Genomic DNA, 16699 nt, shown 5'->3' with positions numbered 1-16699 from the left:
GATTCGTCTGTCTCCTGCTATTGTCTTCTGCCAGTAGGTGGGATTTTTTTTCCTTTTGGCATACCCCCAGTAAACTCTTATTGGCCCTCCTCCCTGGTTGTGTTGTGTTTGTATTTCTATGTTTTCATTGTATTGTTAAATATTTTATGTATACATTTTAAGTGCAGTTTTAAGTATTCTAAATATTTTAATGTTTTGATATTTGCTGCCTTGGGGATCCTATTTAGGTGGAAAGGCAGCATAGAAATGTTCAAATACTTTTGGTCAGGGCTCATTTCGAGGAGAAACACACAGGAATGCAGGTCCGGCAGTTCCCCAAAGAGGTCACATATCAGGTGGCCCCACCCACCTCTTGGCCATTTTGGGCCCGTTTCGGCCTGGATTGGGGCCGAAACGGCCTGGATCGGGCCTCTGACAGGTGGTGGATCACGCTCCTGCTCATCAGTGGCCTGATCCTGGCCATTTTGGGGCCAATTTCAGCCCTGAATTGCCAGGATTGGGTCCAAAACAACCGGAATAGGTGATGTCAGGGGGTGTGGCATATGCAAATCAGTTATACTAATGACACACTTCTGGTGATGGCAAGAGGCGTGGCATATGCTAATGAGTTATGCTAATACATCATGCTAATGAGTTCCTCCAGCTCTTTTTCTACAAAATTACCCCTGCTTTTGGTATGCCATTTTAATGATTTCAAATAATTGTTCTCCTTTAGTATCTTTGTAAAATCAATAGGTAGAAAGTCTGCCAAGAAAACGTCGTGATGCGACATCCCCCTATGGGTCAGTAATGACTCGGTGCTTGCACAGAGGAGGTAACTGTTGAAAATGTAAATAATAGTTTTCAATAAAAAGATAAAGGCAAAATTTTCTAGTAATATTTTTATTTGTGTACTATATCCAAACCCTGACCTGGATAGCCCAGGCAAGCCTGATCTCATCAAGTCTTGGAAGCCAAGCAGGGTCAGCCTTGGTTAGTGAGAGGATTGGACACCTCCAAGGAAGAACAGGGTTGCTATCCAGAGGCAGGCAATGGCAAACCATCTCTGTTAAGTCTCTTGCCATGAAAACCTCACCAGGAGTCGCCATAGGGTTACCTATGACTCACCATTATATCCAAAACAAAGCAAAAACACTGTTGACATGTACCTCTTACCAAGAGATGAATGACCCGATGCTGCCTCAGGCCTCTTACATGCATGCCTATATCTGAATCAGGCCTCATCAGAGTCATCTGGGATACTGGGAAGATATGTATTAGGTTTAGTGTTATTAGCCATAACTATTTCACAGTGGGATACATAATTTTACAATCTCCACAGTATTCAGGATGAGAATACCCCAAGCACATTCTCAAGAACATCCCAAACTGGGTGAGTGTAAAATGCAAGTCTGAAGTGATGAAAGCTTATACAAAACCTTTGTTAACAACTGTGTGTTATGTGGAGTGAGGAGAATGCTGGACCAAAACACTGATATTGGGGACACAGTAGACATTTCAGTGAAAAGGTCTACTAATTGTCATAAGCCTTGACAATGTAAAGGAGAACCTCCATTTTCAGAGGCACCAACCTCAGATTATTAGATGCTGACAATAAAACAGGGAAACGCTACCTTTCTAGCCACAAACAGAATCAATGTTCTAGAGTAGATGGACTTTGGCTCAAGTCGGCAAGGACTCTCTTATGATAAGATCTTACTACCAACATCTTTAAGCTCCAAGAAATAATCTCAACAAATATCCATTGAAAAGCATTGCTCATCTTGAGTACCACAACAGAAACTACCTACACCAGAACATGCTTTGGTGCAAATCTTTTATTGACTGTTTATAAATGTTCATTCATACATCCCTGGTATAAATGCCATCAACTTGCCACAAAGCATTAAAGCAGAGTAAGCCCAACTTTCTGTAAACAATTCTGTAATTTCTTCTCAGTCTAAACAAGATGTTTTGACAGCAATCAGACATTATTTTAAAAAAAGAAAAATGGGGGATCCATTTTGTAAAAATGCAGATGTCTATTTGAAACTGTTCTTCCAAGAAGAGAAAGGGGAAAAATTGCTTGAACAAAATGTGACTTGAATCTTTGGATTTAAAAAAATACCCTACCCCCCTTCTAGAAGATCTGGCTTCCTTGGGATTTCTGGGAAGAATGTTGTAAACACCTTGCAAACATTAAAAGCCAAGCCTAGAGGATATCGCTAGGTGGAAATTGGCAGTCATGGGGGCAAGTTAGGACAAGGTGTATTTGGTGCAGTGTGATGTCTTAAACTGCCTGCAGTCCTATTAAACTGAACGCAACATCTGGAGTGCTAGTAAGAATTCTAGAACACTGTCCTCAATATTACCAGCTTTCATTTCTATGAAAGGCTTTCCCAGCTAAGAAGTTTTCCAGCCCACACTAGAAGAAAGTGGTATCACTGGTCTCAAAGTGGCTGAATAAAGAAGTCCTACTAGGAAATGCATGGATACTTTTGCACAATAAGTTTACATGGCAGGGGCAAACAATACACAGACAATGCAATGTGTTCAGCAGTCCTTCATGAGACTAGAAAACCAGTTAACTCTGAAAGCCCTAGACAAATGCCAGCATGTCAGAGAAACTTCCTACTTGGCATAGGAACACATTGAGTGGTTTTGCTTTGATTTTGCATGCTAACATTTCCTACACCATTTCAGCTCTGGCCTTAGGCATTCTGCATTTCTTTGCCAATCTTGTAGCTGAGTATTTTATTCCAGTCGATCTTGGTACGGGTGACAGGCAGTTGCCGGCGTAAAGCTTTGAATGTGGTGTCGGACATAGTCTGGTAATTTTCACTGATTGCTGTCTGCAAACAATAAACAAGACTTGAGGTTAAAATTTTTAAAAGTACATAAACAAGTTCTTTTAACAAAGGTTGGTTATCCTATTGTCAAAGTCTGAGAGACATACAATCTTCTTGAATCCTCCCAAAGCGTGCTTATGGATAGGAGGTTACCCATGAGATCAGTTACAAATTGCAGAAAGAGAATTCTTTTCTGAAGATCCATATAGTAAAAAGACACACAAGAGACCAGAACAGATGTGATAGCAGGTCCGAGTATAAACATATGGATCTGCTGCAGTCACATAAAGAATGGGAAAGAACAAGAATCCAGTAGCACCTGTAAGACTAACAAAATTTGTGGTAGGGTATGAGCTTTCGTGAGCCACAGTACACTTCTTCAGTATCTGAAGAAGTGAATTGTGACTCACAAAAACTCATACCCTACCACAAATTTTGTTAGTCTTATAGCTGCTACTGGATTCTTGCTCTTTTCTATTGCTACAGACAAACACAGTTACCGATCTTGATCTATCTCCATAAAGAATGGGAAAAGGCATAGGGCAGACTTTCAAGAAAATGGGACATGGATGACTGAAGCTAAATCCTTCCAAAGCTTCATCCCTATGTCTTGTCCTTCCAAGCACTTTCCCCCTCATTGGGCTCATATATAGTATTGGATAAAGGAGAGTGTGAGAAATGGACTGAGGGAAAGCAAGCTGCAAGTGCCTTATAGAAGACTCTCTATTTCTGTATGACCACGGATGATCCAGACTTAAACAATATATCTATTTAGTTTGGCTCAAAGACTGAGCACGACTGTCAGGCACTGACACAGATGGGGCTGGGTCAGTGAGAACGGACTGAGAACAAGCTCTAGTGTTATGGAAAGTCTGCTGCAATTGATCTAGCTTCTCTCATACACATGGAACTGACTATACATCAGTGTATGTACCAACTGTCATTTCTGAGCATCACAATTTGTGTGCCTTGAGATCATTTAAGTTGCTATGTCACATGCGACACTGCTTACACAAGCACAGTTATGGCAATACATGTAAAAATTCACTCTGCTGCATTTTAAAAGGTGAAAACAAGCTTTCTATATCATTGCTCCTACTAGCTAACAGGACTGAGCACTTTTTTCCGTTCTGAACATGAGATCAAATGAAAAGATGTGCTCCTTTAGACTGCAGTCACAACTAGCAGATATGGAAGGCTAGTCTGGAACTGAATCACATTGTCACATTTAAAGATGACAGACCACTTTATTAAATTCTATAGGGTATAGGTGCACTGAGAGGAATGACTAACTAGAGTTCTACTGTATACTTCTCTTTTTATAAAGACAGGAGCTCAAAAGCATATATAATAGCATGGGAATGGAATGCATAGAATGACAGGGTTGGAAGGAACCTCTAAGGTCATCTAGTCCAACCCCCAGCAAAATGCACGGAATTCTCAAATACCTCCCCTCCCCACACACAGTGACCCTTACTCCATGCCCAGAGGATGGCAAAACTCCATCAGGATCCCTAGCCAAGGTGGCCTGGGGAAAACTGCTACTTGACCCCTGCATCATCTGCAGGAATTACCCAACCACGATGGAAATGTTCCCTTTCCATGGCTCTTGTCTTGACAAGTCCTACTCTTTACTACTGTTTAGAGGTACAACTAGTAAAACATATAATATACAAATCTTTTACTCTTCATGCATTTCTCAATCCGCAGCCCCAACTTAGATGGCAGTAAAGGAGGCACGGAAGCTTCAGCAATGTTGTCTAAAGGTACCAGCAATCCCAAAAACGGCTATGAGATCTCATGAGATCTTGGTTGACATTCTTTTCAAAGATGCAGACTTGTTTCTATGATTTGGGATTTTTAAAGCCCCAAAGGTATTTTTAAGTTTTTATTTTTTTCTTCAAACCTAGGGCTTCCTCTTTGCTTGGGGGTGTGTGTGTGTGTCCTGAGACCAAGTTCAGAATCAGATTTATAGATGTACAGTTTCTCAGTTAAAATGATTACAAAAAAGTTCAAAAACCAGTGCTCTTACCTGATACTCATTTTCTGCAAGTTCAATAATTTTAATAAAATCTTTGGCCGTCTGAACATCATTCTATAAAGATAAGAAGTAACACTTGGTCTATCAACATGTAGTGAAACTTCTACATGAATCTATGCCCAAAGTCCAACTGTATAAAAACTGAAAGCTGACTGTCCTCTACAGAAAAAAGCAACACAAACAGAATGTGTAACTCCTACATGCTGTTAACCTGCCTCTTCTTTATAACCAGTCCAGAACTATGTTTACATGTCCTGCATGTGGTCTGAAATTAACAAAAATGTTAATTTATTCTCTCATAATAATTGCACAATGTCAAGAAAGTCACTTTGTTTCTTGTTTCAATCAATCATTTTAAATTAGGCTTTCACCCTGGCTAAGATATACTTAGATTTATTGCTCTCTCTTTATAGTCCCCCTCTTTGATTTTGGAGGGAGACAGTTTTTCTTGAAGACCAAGGCTGGATGGTACCACCAGTTCTCGGATTGATAAGACAGAGCTTGTCTCTGTAAGTGTGAAATTCTCAAGGACAGAGCTTTTAGGGAGGGTGACTCTGGCATTCCAGCTAATTAGCTCATGGCCTCTTGGGAGTAGAGTGCTGAGTTCTTCCCTTGCACCTGTCAGGACTGGTTACTGCACAACTGTCCTCACAGGTTTGGTCCATTTTGATTGGCTAATCTGTTCTGACTTGCTGCAGGCAGCTGGCCTTTAAAGAAGTGTCCTAGTCTGATCTTTGTTCCCCTCTGGGTTCCTTCTTGGTTCTCTATGGGGCCCCTTTTGGTCCACTCTGGCCTGAAGGATCAACCTTTCTTTTTAAAGATTATAGATGGAGTCCTAAAGTCAACGTCCCTTTAGTTTTGTATCTTGGATTTTGGATAGAGATGGGCACGATCCGCATTATGATCGAAAAAAACCCCACGATAATGGCAATCGCGCGATCGGGACCCGGCGGATTGTGCTCGGGCACAGCCAACGATCCAGCGGTCGGGAGGGGGGCTGGATCGGGGCTTGATCATGCTCAGATCGGGAAGCCAGACACTCAGGCACCAGCAATCTATTGCCCTGGCAATGGAGCCAGGGGAATGCGAGAGCTGTGTTTGCCCTCCTTCTGTCGCCCTGGAAACGCGAACGGAAGCCTAGCTAGCAGGGCTTCCTTCCAACCACGGAGCAGCAAAGCAGTCACCAGCTGGAAGAAGACACCCAAGGGAGGGAGGGGAAAGGGGGTATTCTGTAGCCATGGGCACTCCAATCTCATCCCTGCAAACCCTGATAGGCAGCTCTGACGGCAAAACACAGACAGCCAAACAAACACAGATGCTGCCGGCATCAGCCACCATTCCTGTATTGCTGGGAACAGTGGGGCGCCCCTCCACTTTGGCCTCCACGATCCACGAATCGGAAACGGGAGATGATCGGTGTGGATTGTTAATTCGGGATCGTCGCCGGTGCCAATCCATGATCAGCTTGATCAGTATTTTTTTTGGATTGTGCCCACCTCTAATTTTGGACTTGTCATCTTGAAACTTTAGGATTTTGCTATCTGCCTGAAGATAAGATCTAAAGATCTGCCTGAAGACTAAGATCTGGAATAAGTTTAGGGCTTTCTAGTGCATGCTAGCCTGCCTAGCTATCTTGTTAGCAGTCAGACCCCTCCCACACACGGAAAAGGGCAGTTTATGGATATGGAATATAATAAACCTCTTCCTCATATGCCATGAGCACATGGCACTGCTTAGCAAGGCAGAATAATTCCCAGCCCAGCTGGAGCGGGAAAATTACTAAAATCTGAGTCATAGGTAGTCTAGTCTGGCCAGCTGATGCCCCCACACTCCGGAGAGTGACACATGCCTAAGAATGAAGAGGTCTCCCAAGAACACCCAGTTAATCTCGTTAACACCTTCCCTTGACCTACACTTCCTAATCAGAACTATTCTGTGAACCCAATAGTCCCATCCAGCAATTGCTGGGTCATCAAGTCCCATTCACACCTTTTGTCTACTTCAGGTAGAGCCACTGAGCCTCTCCTTATTGTCCCAACCTCCAGACAGCCATCAAGCCTTGGTCTTTAAGGCAAATACATCCATTTTGCCTCAGGACACACATTGGTGTGTGTGGGATGTGTGTGTGTTGCCCTCCCTGAAACTGCTTTCCCATTTCCTCACTGTTAGTTGGCTCTGTGTATGTTGTGTGTGTCTCCTAGTATACATTGGTGGAGATCCCTAGTTTATCCCCTCTCACTGCATCTCCTTTAATGCTAATTCCCCCAGCTCACAAGGAGACCTCCCATTAGGGTTAAAAATCTAGCATTTGTTATATTTCCTTCTCCTGATGCACTCTTCTATATACATTTATAATTGGCCTTTTGCACTTTAATCAATTCTATTGATTATATCTTGTGTTGAGTCATTTTGTTACTGCTTCAATCTGAATTCTGTACTTTTTCCAATTTGCCATAACCTACTTAAGTAATTTATTTCCTGGACTCAGCATGCCTGGTTCCTACTTTTAGAGGTTGACTTCGGTTTGCTTAGTGCCCAGAGGGCTTGAGGCTTGCCTCTCAGTCTTTAACTGTAGGCTAATTAGAAGGGCTGGTGGTAGCTGCTGCCCTGGCAAGTGAGGATTCACTTCCCAGTTTTGTATTTTGCCGTTGTCACCACTGAAACCCTCCTGGGGGATCCCAAGCAAGGCAGCCACCCTTTTCTTATACACAACTTTCCCCTTACTGTATTCATTTGTGACATATAACATATTAAGATTTTCTATGACTTTTCAGATGGAATGGCAAATCATGATTTGCTGCTACATACCCAGGACTGATTGATCCTCAGGATCATGAACACTTTTGTGGTAGACATTACCTTGGTTTATGTTCTTTCCTATAAATAGGGATTAAGCTGTGGATGCAAATCCTGGTTTGCAGGGAAGAGCTCAACCCTTAGTGCGTGGTTTGTATGTATCACTAAATCAGGGTTTACAACTGAAATATTTAATTAGATTCATATTTGCAAGGGGAGGGAAGACAAAGCATGCAAATCTAAGACAGCCTAAACTCATTCACAACAAAGCCATGTTGGTCTGCAGTAGAACAGCAGGATTTTAGTCCAGTGGCACCTTAAGAGATTTTCAGCGTGTAAGCTTTTGAGAGTTAGAGCTCCCTTCTTCAGACACTCTCTAAGTTGCCACTGGATCAAAATCCTGCTATTCACATAATGATTTACCAAAGCATGATTTAGAGAAAAGGCAGGGGATGGAAGTTACAAGACAGTTATTTTTCCAACACTGAACTTTCAAACAGAATGCTTCTTAGCCCAGATTATTTTTGGCTACAAATCTTTAGCAGGAACTGCCTGCAAGTTTTCAAGTTCTATTTGAGCACTAGAAACTTACTCCTTAAAGAGAAAAAGAACTAAGTATCTCAAAACACAAATCTACTAGATTTTCTACCCAGACATCAGAATCTGAAATTTAGGATGCTTGCTGAGGAACGTATGGGATTGACTACCGTTAGGTATTCTTAACTGAATAAACATCTCAGCAATAAGATGCAAGCAGTTTTCTACATACACTAGGAGGATTTCTCTAAAGGACAGAAAAGGCAGCCTACAAGCATGAAGCACTTATATTACTTAAGCGCTTGCAACATGTTTTCCTAAACAAGCTTTCTGTACAAGCTGTTCATGGTACTTGTTTTGTACCAGCAAGGTAACTGCTGCCTTCAATTCCCATCTCAGTAAAAAAGTAAAACAAAAGTCCTGTGGCATCTTTAAAGACTAAGCATTATTCCAGGATAAGCTTTCATGAATCAGAGTTCATTTCTTAGGATACTATGAAGTGAAAATAATTTTGCAGCTTTTAATATGGAAAATCACAAATGGGGGGAAGGGAGTTAAGCCAGAGACTTAGTGTGGATCATAAATCTTTCAGGTCTGATTCTCTGTGTAAGGGAAAGGAATGGATTTGGTTGGTACACATAATGGATGACGAGAAGCCAGTGGACTGTTTTATTTTGCTACAATACACTAACACAGCTACCTTTCTGGAATTATCTCAGTAAAAGCCTTCATAGAACCAGGTCTGAAAGCAGAATTACATGCAGGAAAAAAAAAAGCATCTGATGAAATGTTCCACTCACCGAAACTGCTACAGAATCCTGTATGTCTTTGTGACTAACCAGCTGCACATTACCATCTTCATAATAATGCACCTAAATTAAAATAAGACCTATATAGAATTGAGTGCCATCATAGTAGCATTTAAAGATCCCAAATTTGTTTGGTGGGCTGCTGAACTAAGGACTGTATATACACAAAGGATCTAGGAACATCTCCTCCCACTGAAAAACAAACAAACATCCCAACAATACTTTGGCCATCATTCATAGCAGCAAAAAGGCATAAACCAGATGAATTTTCTACTAGATCTTTGTTGTTGTTTTTAAAGCAGGCCAGGTATTCTCCATATCATGCTACACTTAAAGCAGTGAAAAAGTCTTCGTGGCACAGTAAGCTAAAGCTTGTTCACATTATATGGGAGAAAAGCAAGTCTGTTTAACAGTGACAAATTTTAAACCACCTGGATCAGGGACTACATCCATCCATTCAATTGGCCTTATAAGATTTTCTACTAGCACAAGGAGTGATATTTCTTCAAATACAATTTAGAAAAAAAATCAAATTAAATAAAACCATGTTATTTAGTTGTCATATATTCCATTGGCCCATATGATCATTTTGTTAAAAATTACATTTAAGTGTAATGTATTGCCGCAGCTCTTGTGCTACTGTATCTGCAAGTGAAAATGTGCGAAGAAATTTTCCTTTTTGTTCATGCATTGTTAGATCTAAGCAAATGGCAATATGAGTCTGCTGTATCCATTATAATGCTAATTTTTACACACCACAGATATTTACATTTTTAGCTTTTTGGACATATCATGGAAGGTGTCAGTCAATATAGCGCTCATTAAAACTAGCCCAGTACAATGAGTTTTTTTTAGAGGAAGACCCACAGAATATTTCAAGGGAATTATTTCCTGACATTGTGGGAAGCTCCCCATATCAAAGGCAAATGTCCTTAGGATTCCAGCATCCTTTTATCATAGAAATATCACATCATGTAAGTTTGAGGTAGATTAATGTAAAAATTCACCTTTTAAAAAATCATGGCTGTAGTGCCCTGACCAGGAAAAGAATGCTTACTGTTTTTAGTGTACACGCCTACTCTGTAAGATATGGCCTCCAGGTTAGCTTCGGGGGGAAATTGTCTTCCATAGTTCCTGTCACTGCCTTTAGGTCTCTCTTACTTCATGACTAGGCCTCCATTGTATCAAGCAGTTCTACTTTCTCAAGGTCAGGAACACCTTTGCCCTTGACCATGGGCTAGTCTAGCCCCCTGAGATAGAGCAGGCCCTTTTCTAGCCCTCTTCACACCACTCTCCTTCCTCTGCCATTTACCTGCTGCTTCCCAGCTATGTCCATTTCCTTCCTTGGACTGGTCATGAGCAACTTAATGTTTATGAGGTTTCCCTCCTGCTCCCCAGCAATTATGGCAAGTATGTTCTGGCCACTTGCCACTTCCACAACAGCACTGTTGTTCCTCATGACACCTTCTTTTTCGTCTTCTCTTACTCTGAGACTATGGTATGGCATGTCAGAAACATAGTAAAACTGACCTGTATCTTGAGTACAGCAACCACTTGAGCCGTAGGTGGTGTGATAGTAAACTTCCACTCTGACCTCCAGCGCCCATTCCTATGTAAAAGAGAGCAGATGCTGACCATGAACAAACAGAGGTGAAAAGGCTACAAGACTCAATTTCATATCCCTAGGAGGTCATCATGCATATATGCAGATTCAATAAGAACCTCTTCTCTGAACAACTAAACATGATAATTACTTGAAGCCTTTGCCTCAACAGGCAAATTCAGCTGTAATTAACTTCGACAGCAACCTGTATGGAGATTAACACTGCTTCACTTCTTGTTTACAAAAGAAGTTCGTGGTGGGCAAAAGAGTTGTTTCTAGTTCACTGATGTCTTTACTAATTATAACAGAATGTTGGCCATTAAGCAATACAACAAAAGAATGGGAGTGTGTTCTTTATCCATTAGTTAATGACTTATCTGTGATTATTCTTACTCTTGGCTTCCAGTGCAAGGGGATAACTAAGGGGAAGCAGGTATATTTTAGATCTGTGGGGAAGGAAGCCAAGATGTAGGACAGATATGTGCTAAATACAATTTGAAGTATTTTAGACATGCTCACCAGAAATTTTTGGGCTGAAACTGGTGGCTCTCAATGCAAGCAATGACTGTTGGCTGCCCATCTATAGACTTCCCATAAACCTGTTGCCAAAAAGAAAGTTTACGTACATAAGATACATCCTGGAAATAAAATGTCCTTTAAATGTTATAACAGCGTACATGAGGGTTTCTTTAATATTTATAGGCATGCCAACTTGTGGACAGTTTTAATTGTTTGGGCCTTTACCACCCAAATCAAAAATTACGGAGGAGGAAGGAAGGAGTTTGGGCAGAGAAAAGAACCTGTCATAAATTATTCGCTACAATTTTCTGTGTAAGAGACTGAAAAAGGTCAAGTTGTTATACATAATGGGTGATGAGAGGTTAGAGATTAAACAGGGTTAACATACCTGTAACTTATGTTCATCGAGTTCTTCTGTGCTGACACACATGGGGACTGCGCAGGCGCAGGCCAGCCGCCGGAGAATTTTCTAGAGCTTCCATGGCTCCGAAGGGGCCGTTTGTCGCGCGCCTCAGCGACCGTTTTCCCGCCCAAACGGTCACGTGATCCTCCAGCGACCAACGGCCCCTTCCCTCAGTTCTCCTTTGCCGCCGCTTGACCAACACACTTCAGCCGTAACACCTTAAAAACACCAATATCCGTTACAGCCATCACAGTATTGTGCATTGGAGTTCACAGCGGGGTAGGAGGGAGGGTTGTGTGTCAGCACAGAAGAACTCGATGAACATAAGTTACAGGTATGTTAACCCTGTTTTCATCTTCGTTCTTCTGTGCCTCCACACATGGGAGTGTACCAAGCTTCACACAATAAGGAAGGCGGGGGTGAAGTCCAACACAATTTTATTAAGCAAACAAGATCAACAATAAATAGATATGCATATATACATCTATGTAAAAATACTGTGTAAGGACACATAAATACTCAATATTCACATATATACACACCCCCAGGTACATATATACACACTTTCACTCAAGGGTACCCAACAGGTACGTCAAGAAAGTCATACCAAAACTCCCTCAGGAAAAGAGGGAGTGTAAGACAGCCTTGGCCACAGATACATCCTGCTCCGCATTGACATCAACGGCGTAATGCCTGACAAAGGTGTCTGCAGAGGACCATGTGGCTGCTTTACAAATGTTAACCAGGGGCACCCCCCTGAGGAGTGCCGAAGAGGATGCTTGGGACCGCGTGGAGTGGGCTCTGACATGAAGCGGGCAAGCCACCCCTGCCAGGGAATAGGCCTTGCTAATGGCCGCCACAATCCACCTAGACAGGGTCTGTGAGGAAGCCCTGTTACCCTTGTCCTTGGCCCCAAAACATACAAACAGGTGAGGACAGGTGCGGAATCCCTTCGTCCTATCCAGGTAATAGGCTAGGGCCCTCTTCAAGTCTAGGGTATGGAGGGCCTTTTCCCCCTTAGAGGAGGGTTGAGGAAAGAATGCAGGCAGTGAGATATCCTGCGAGAGGTGGAAGGCGGACACCACCTTGGGCAGGAACTCAAGGCAGGGACGCAGGACCACCTTGTTGGGATGAAACACAAGAAAGGGAGGGTCAGACCGCAGTGCAGACAGCTCACTGACCCTTCTGGCCGACGTGACGGCCACCAAGAATGCTACCTTGTAAGATAGCATATCCAAGGGGCATGTAGCCATAGGTTCAAATGGAGGCAACATGAGACGTGAGAGCACCAAGGACAGCGACCACTGAGGCACTGGCGCTGACACAGGTGGGTAAAGATTGTACATGCCCTTAAGGAATTGGCGGGATTGTGGGTGAGAAAACACCGTAGCACCCTCAACTCGGGTGTGAGCAGCTGATATCGCTGCCAGGTGGACCTTGAGGGAGGAAGCCTTCAAGCCCAGGCCACGCAAGTGGCACAAATACTCGAACACAACCCCCAAGGGACTGTTGTCAGGCACCACTCCTCTGGCAAGTGCCCAGAGCTCAAACCTGCGCCACTTGGCCGCATAAGCGCGCCTAGTGGATGGCCGACGAGCATTCAGGAGGACCCTCTGTACCTCGTCAGTAAAGCCTATCGGGGAGGAACAATCCGCCAAGCCGTTAGGTGCAGCTTCCTTGGATCGTGGTGGACCAGGCTCCCGTTTAGGAGAAGGTCTTGCCGAGGGGGCAGACTCACATACGTCCGTTGGGACATCTGCAGGAGCTTCGGGAACCAAACCTGCCGTGGCCAGAAGGGGGCCACCAGAATGCAGTCCGTCCCGTCCTCCTCTATCTTGCACAGGACCCTGGGAATCAAGGGGAACGGAGGAAACATGTAGTGCAAGCCCTGCGTCCACGTAAACTGGAAGGCATCCCCAATAGAGAGGGGGTCGCTCCCTGCCCTGGAACAGAACGTGTGGGCCTTGGTGGTCGCCGCAGTGGCGAACACGTCTATCACTGGACGACCCCACATCTGGAAGATCGGCCCAACGCACTCTACGTTCAGTTCCCACTCGTGGTCCAGTAAAGGGACCCTGCTGAGGGCATCTGCCCGGGCATTGTCCGACCCAGCCACGTGTATAGCACGGAGCGACACGCCGTTCTTGATAGCCCACTGCCAAGTGAGTGTGGCTTCCCGGCACAGGGCCATGGACACTGTGCCCCCCTGCTGATTCACGTAGTACATGGCAGTCGTGTTGTCCGTCTGCACCAAGACCTGACGATTTCTCAGCAGTGCTGTAAGAGACACAAGTGCGAAACGAATGGCCCTTAGTTCAAGCACATTGATATGGAGGGTCTTTTCCCTGTCAGACCAGACATCTTGCACAGACACATCACCACAGTAAGCCCCCCATCCCAACAGAGAGGCATCAGTGGTAACCGTGATGTCATGGTGTTGATACCCAAAAGGGGTCCCTCTAAACAAGTTGTCATCAGACAGCCACCAGTCCAAGGAGGAGAGGATGACCCTCGGGATAGAGAATTTGAGGGACGGAGGGTGCAGTAAAGCATCATACCTCCGCACAAACCAGTTCTGGAGAGGGCGCATACGCAGCCTAGCGAAAGGCACCACAGAGGTGGCCGCTGCCATATGCCCTAGTAAGCACTGGATAGTGCGCACAGACTGGAATCGGTTCCTTTTAAACATGGACACTAGACCCCTTAGGGACCGAGCCCTCTCCAAAGGGAGCAGAGCCTTACCCTCCACAGAGTCTAACAGTGCACCAATGTAGGACACTTTGCAGTTGGGCACCAGTTTGGATTTCTCCAAGTTTACCAGGAGCCCCAGGCGTTGGCAAGTGCTAAGTACCAAGCCAATGTCCTGCACCAGCCTAGACTCCGATTCAGCCACGATGAGCCAGTCATCGAGGTACGGAAAGATGGTACAGCCTTCTTCCCGTAGGAAGGAAACCACAGGGGCCACACATTTAGTGAACACTCGTGGGGCAGTGGACAGGCCAAAGGGGAGCACCTTATACCGGAAAACCCGTTGCCGGTAAACAAAGCTCAGGTATTTCCTGTGCTCCTTCCGTATGCCCACGTGAAAGTATGCGTCTTTTAAGTCAAGAACCGCAAACCAATCCCCCTGTTTCAGCAAGGCGATCACAGCCGCCAACGTTACCATTTTGAATTTGGTCACCTTGAGGAAGGCATTAAGGCCCCTCAGATCTAAGATGGGACGTAAGCCCCCATCCTTCTTAGGGACCAGGAAGAACCTAGAGAAGAATCCCTTTACAGAGTCCTCATAGGGCAATTCTTCCACAGCACCCTTGGCCAAGAGCGACACGATCTCCGCATCCAGCTCGGCCATAGTGTTATTGACAGCTGTCAGGGGTGAACTGCATCTAGGCAGCTCAACAAATTCCAGCCCGTATCCCAGCTCAACAATAGTTAAGACCCATGAGTCAGATGTTATTGACTCCCACTCAGAGAGGAGTGGACTAAGTCTGTCCGAAAAGTTCGGGGATACGGCTGGCGTGACCCGTCAGTACTGCCTCCCGGTGCCCTGCTGATCCTTCTGCTGGGCCGGTTGTTGTGCCGGACGAGGCTTGAAGGGCCGACGCCTCCTCTGCTGTTGTGCGGGAGGGTAGGGCCGCTGTTGGTAGGCAGGATACTGCTGGTAGCCCGGCCGCTGTTGCTGGTATCTGCCCTGGTAATGGTAAGGGCCAGATCGGGGAGCGTACCGTGACCTGGAGGAGGGCTTGTCCGCTGGAGCCAGACCCAAAGACCGCGCCGTCTGCCGGTCCTCCTTCTTTTTCTTCAGGGTCTCGTCGGTCGCTTTGGAAAAGAGCGAGTCCCCCTCAAATGGCATGCTCTCCACTCTGGAACGCACCTCTTGGGACAGGGCCGTAGACCGCAACCAGGAGTGGCGCCTGAGGACCACCGCCGAAGCCATCCCCCTAGCAGCAGTGTCAGCAGCGTGGCTCCCTGCGTTCATTTGCTGTTTCGACAGCCGGACAGCCTCTGTTTGCAGCAGGGACACCACCGACCTCTGCTCAGGAGGGAGGTCCCGGGTATAGGATGCCAACTTCTCCCAGAGGTACAGCTGGTACCCTGCCATGATGGTCTGGTAGTTGGCAATCCTCAGACCCAGCGAAGAGACGATGTACTGGCGCCTGCCCATGGCATCAAGCTTCTTGCCCTCTTTATCGGCAGGCACCGAGGAGTGACCCGATCGTCGGGGGTTGAATTCCTCTGTGACCAGGGAGGAAGGTGGAGGGTGTTTCACCAACGCCGGCCAGGTACCCTGCTTAATCTTGTAAAGCTGCTCGATGCGCTTGGATGTTGGAGGTTGATCGCAGGGCACCTGCCATACCTTCTCCACAATCTCCTCAATACCCTCGAGCATGGGGAAGCCAACATACGCCGGATTATCCCCATAGATACGCTTGAGGAGCTTGTCCTTGGTCTGGGGGACTGCCGAGGAGATGTCCATCTCGAGAGCCTTCGCCATCCGTGCCATCTGGTCGGCGTAGATGCGGAGGTCCTCGAATGGCGAGTCCGCAGATGGCACTAGCTCCTCAGCTGGCGATGGTTCGGACCAGGACTCCGACTGGTAGCCGCCAAAGCTCTCCACATCCTCCTCATCGGAACCGAGCTGGGATTCCGGAACCTGGAGCGGAGGGGGAGCCCACGCCGACCTCGATGTCGAAGGCCTCGGTTCCGACACGGAGAAACCCGCAGGTGCCCCTTCCCACTGGCAACGGTATGGCGAGGGGAGGTAGGAGGCCTGTCGATGTCGGGACGCAGTGGACCGGGCCGATCGGACACTGTCCCCAGACCGACGTCGCTCACGACCGGCAGCTGGTGAAGATGGACGGGCAGGGGAAGGACGGCTCCGACAAGGAGACGGGCTCGGTTCCAGCCTCGGCGACCGAAGAGCAGGCGATGGTCGGCTCCGACGGCGCGGGCTCGGCTCCGGCCCCGACGAGAATTCCGCGGGCACCGTCTCGAAGGCCATCGGATCCGGCACTGGCACGGCGAGTTCCTCTGGTTCGGGGGAATCCAGATGAGGGGAAGGCGTGTGAGGAAGCACGATGACCTCCTCCTGGGGAGCGGGATGCGGCGACTGATGATGTTTGGTCTTCTTCTTCTTCTTCGGTGGTTCCGAAGAAGACCTCG

General features: G+C 45.9%; 1 protein-coding gene across 2 annotated transcripts in view; it reads right to left on the bottom strand.

Annotated features, from left to right (window-relative positions):
* Window positions 1-860: 860 nt before the first annotated feature.
* Window positions 861-16699, bottom strand: part of CAPZA1 (capping actin protein of muscle Z-line subunit alpha 1) — a 46573-nt gene continuing 30734 nt past the window's right edge. For both annotated transcript variants that reach the window (XM_054979879.1, XM_054979876.1), the window contains exons 6-10: window positions 11134-11213; window positions 10542-10620; window positions 9003-9074; window positions 4861-4923; window positions 861-2831 (exon numbers count right to left, since the gene is read on the bottom strand). In XM_054979879.1, coding sequence (XP_054835854.1) covers window positions 2691-2831; window positions 4861-4923; window positions 9003-9074; window positions 10542-10620; window positions 11134-11213 — 435 coding nt within the window. In that variant the 3' untranslated portion in view covers window positions 861-2690. The remainder of the gene's footprint in view (window positions 2832-4860; window positions 4924-9002; window positions 9075-10541; window positions 10621-11133; window positions 11214-16699) is intronic.

Source organism: Eublepharis macularius, chromosome 5 (assembly GCF_028583425.1).
Source record: "Eublepharis macularius isolate TG4126 chromosome 5, MPM_Emac_v1.0, whole genome shotgun sequence".
NCBI classification, from domain to species: domain Eukaryota; kingdom Metazoa; phylum Chordata; class Lepidosauria; order Squamata; family Eublepharidae; genus Eublepharis; species Eublepharis macularius.
This window is presented reverse-complemented; position numbering and strand designations above follow the sequence as displayed.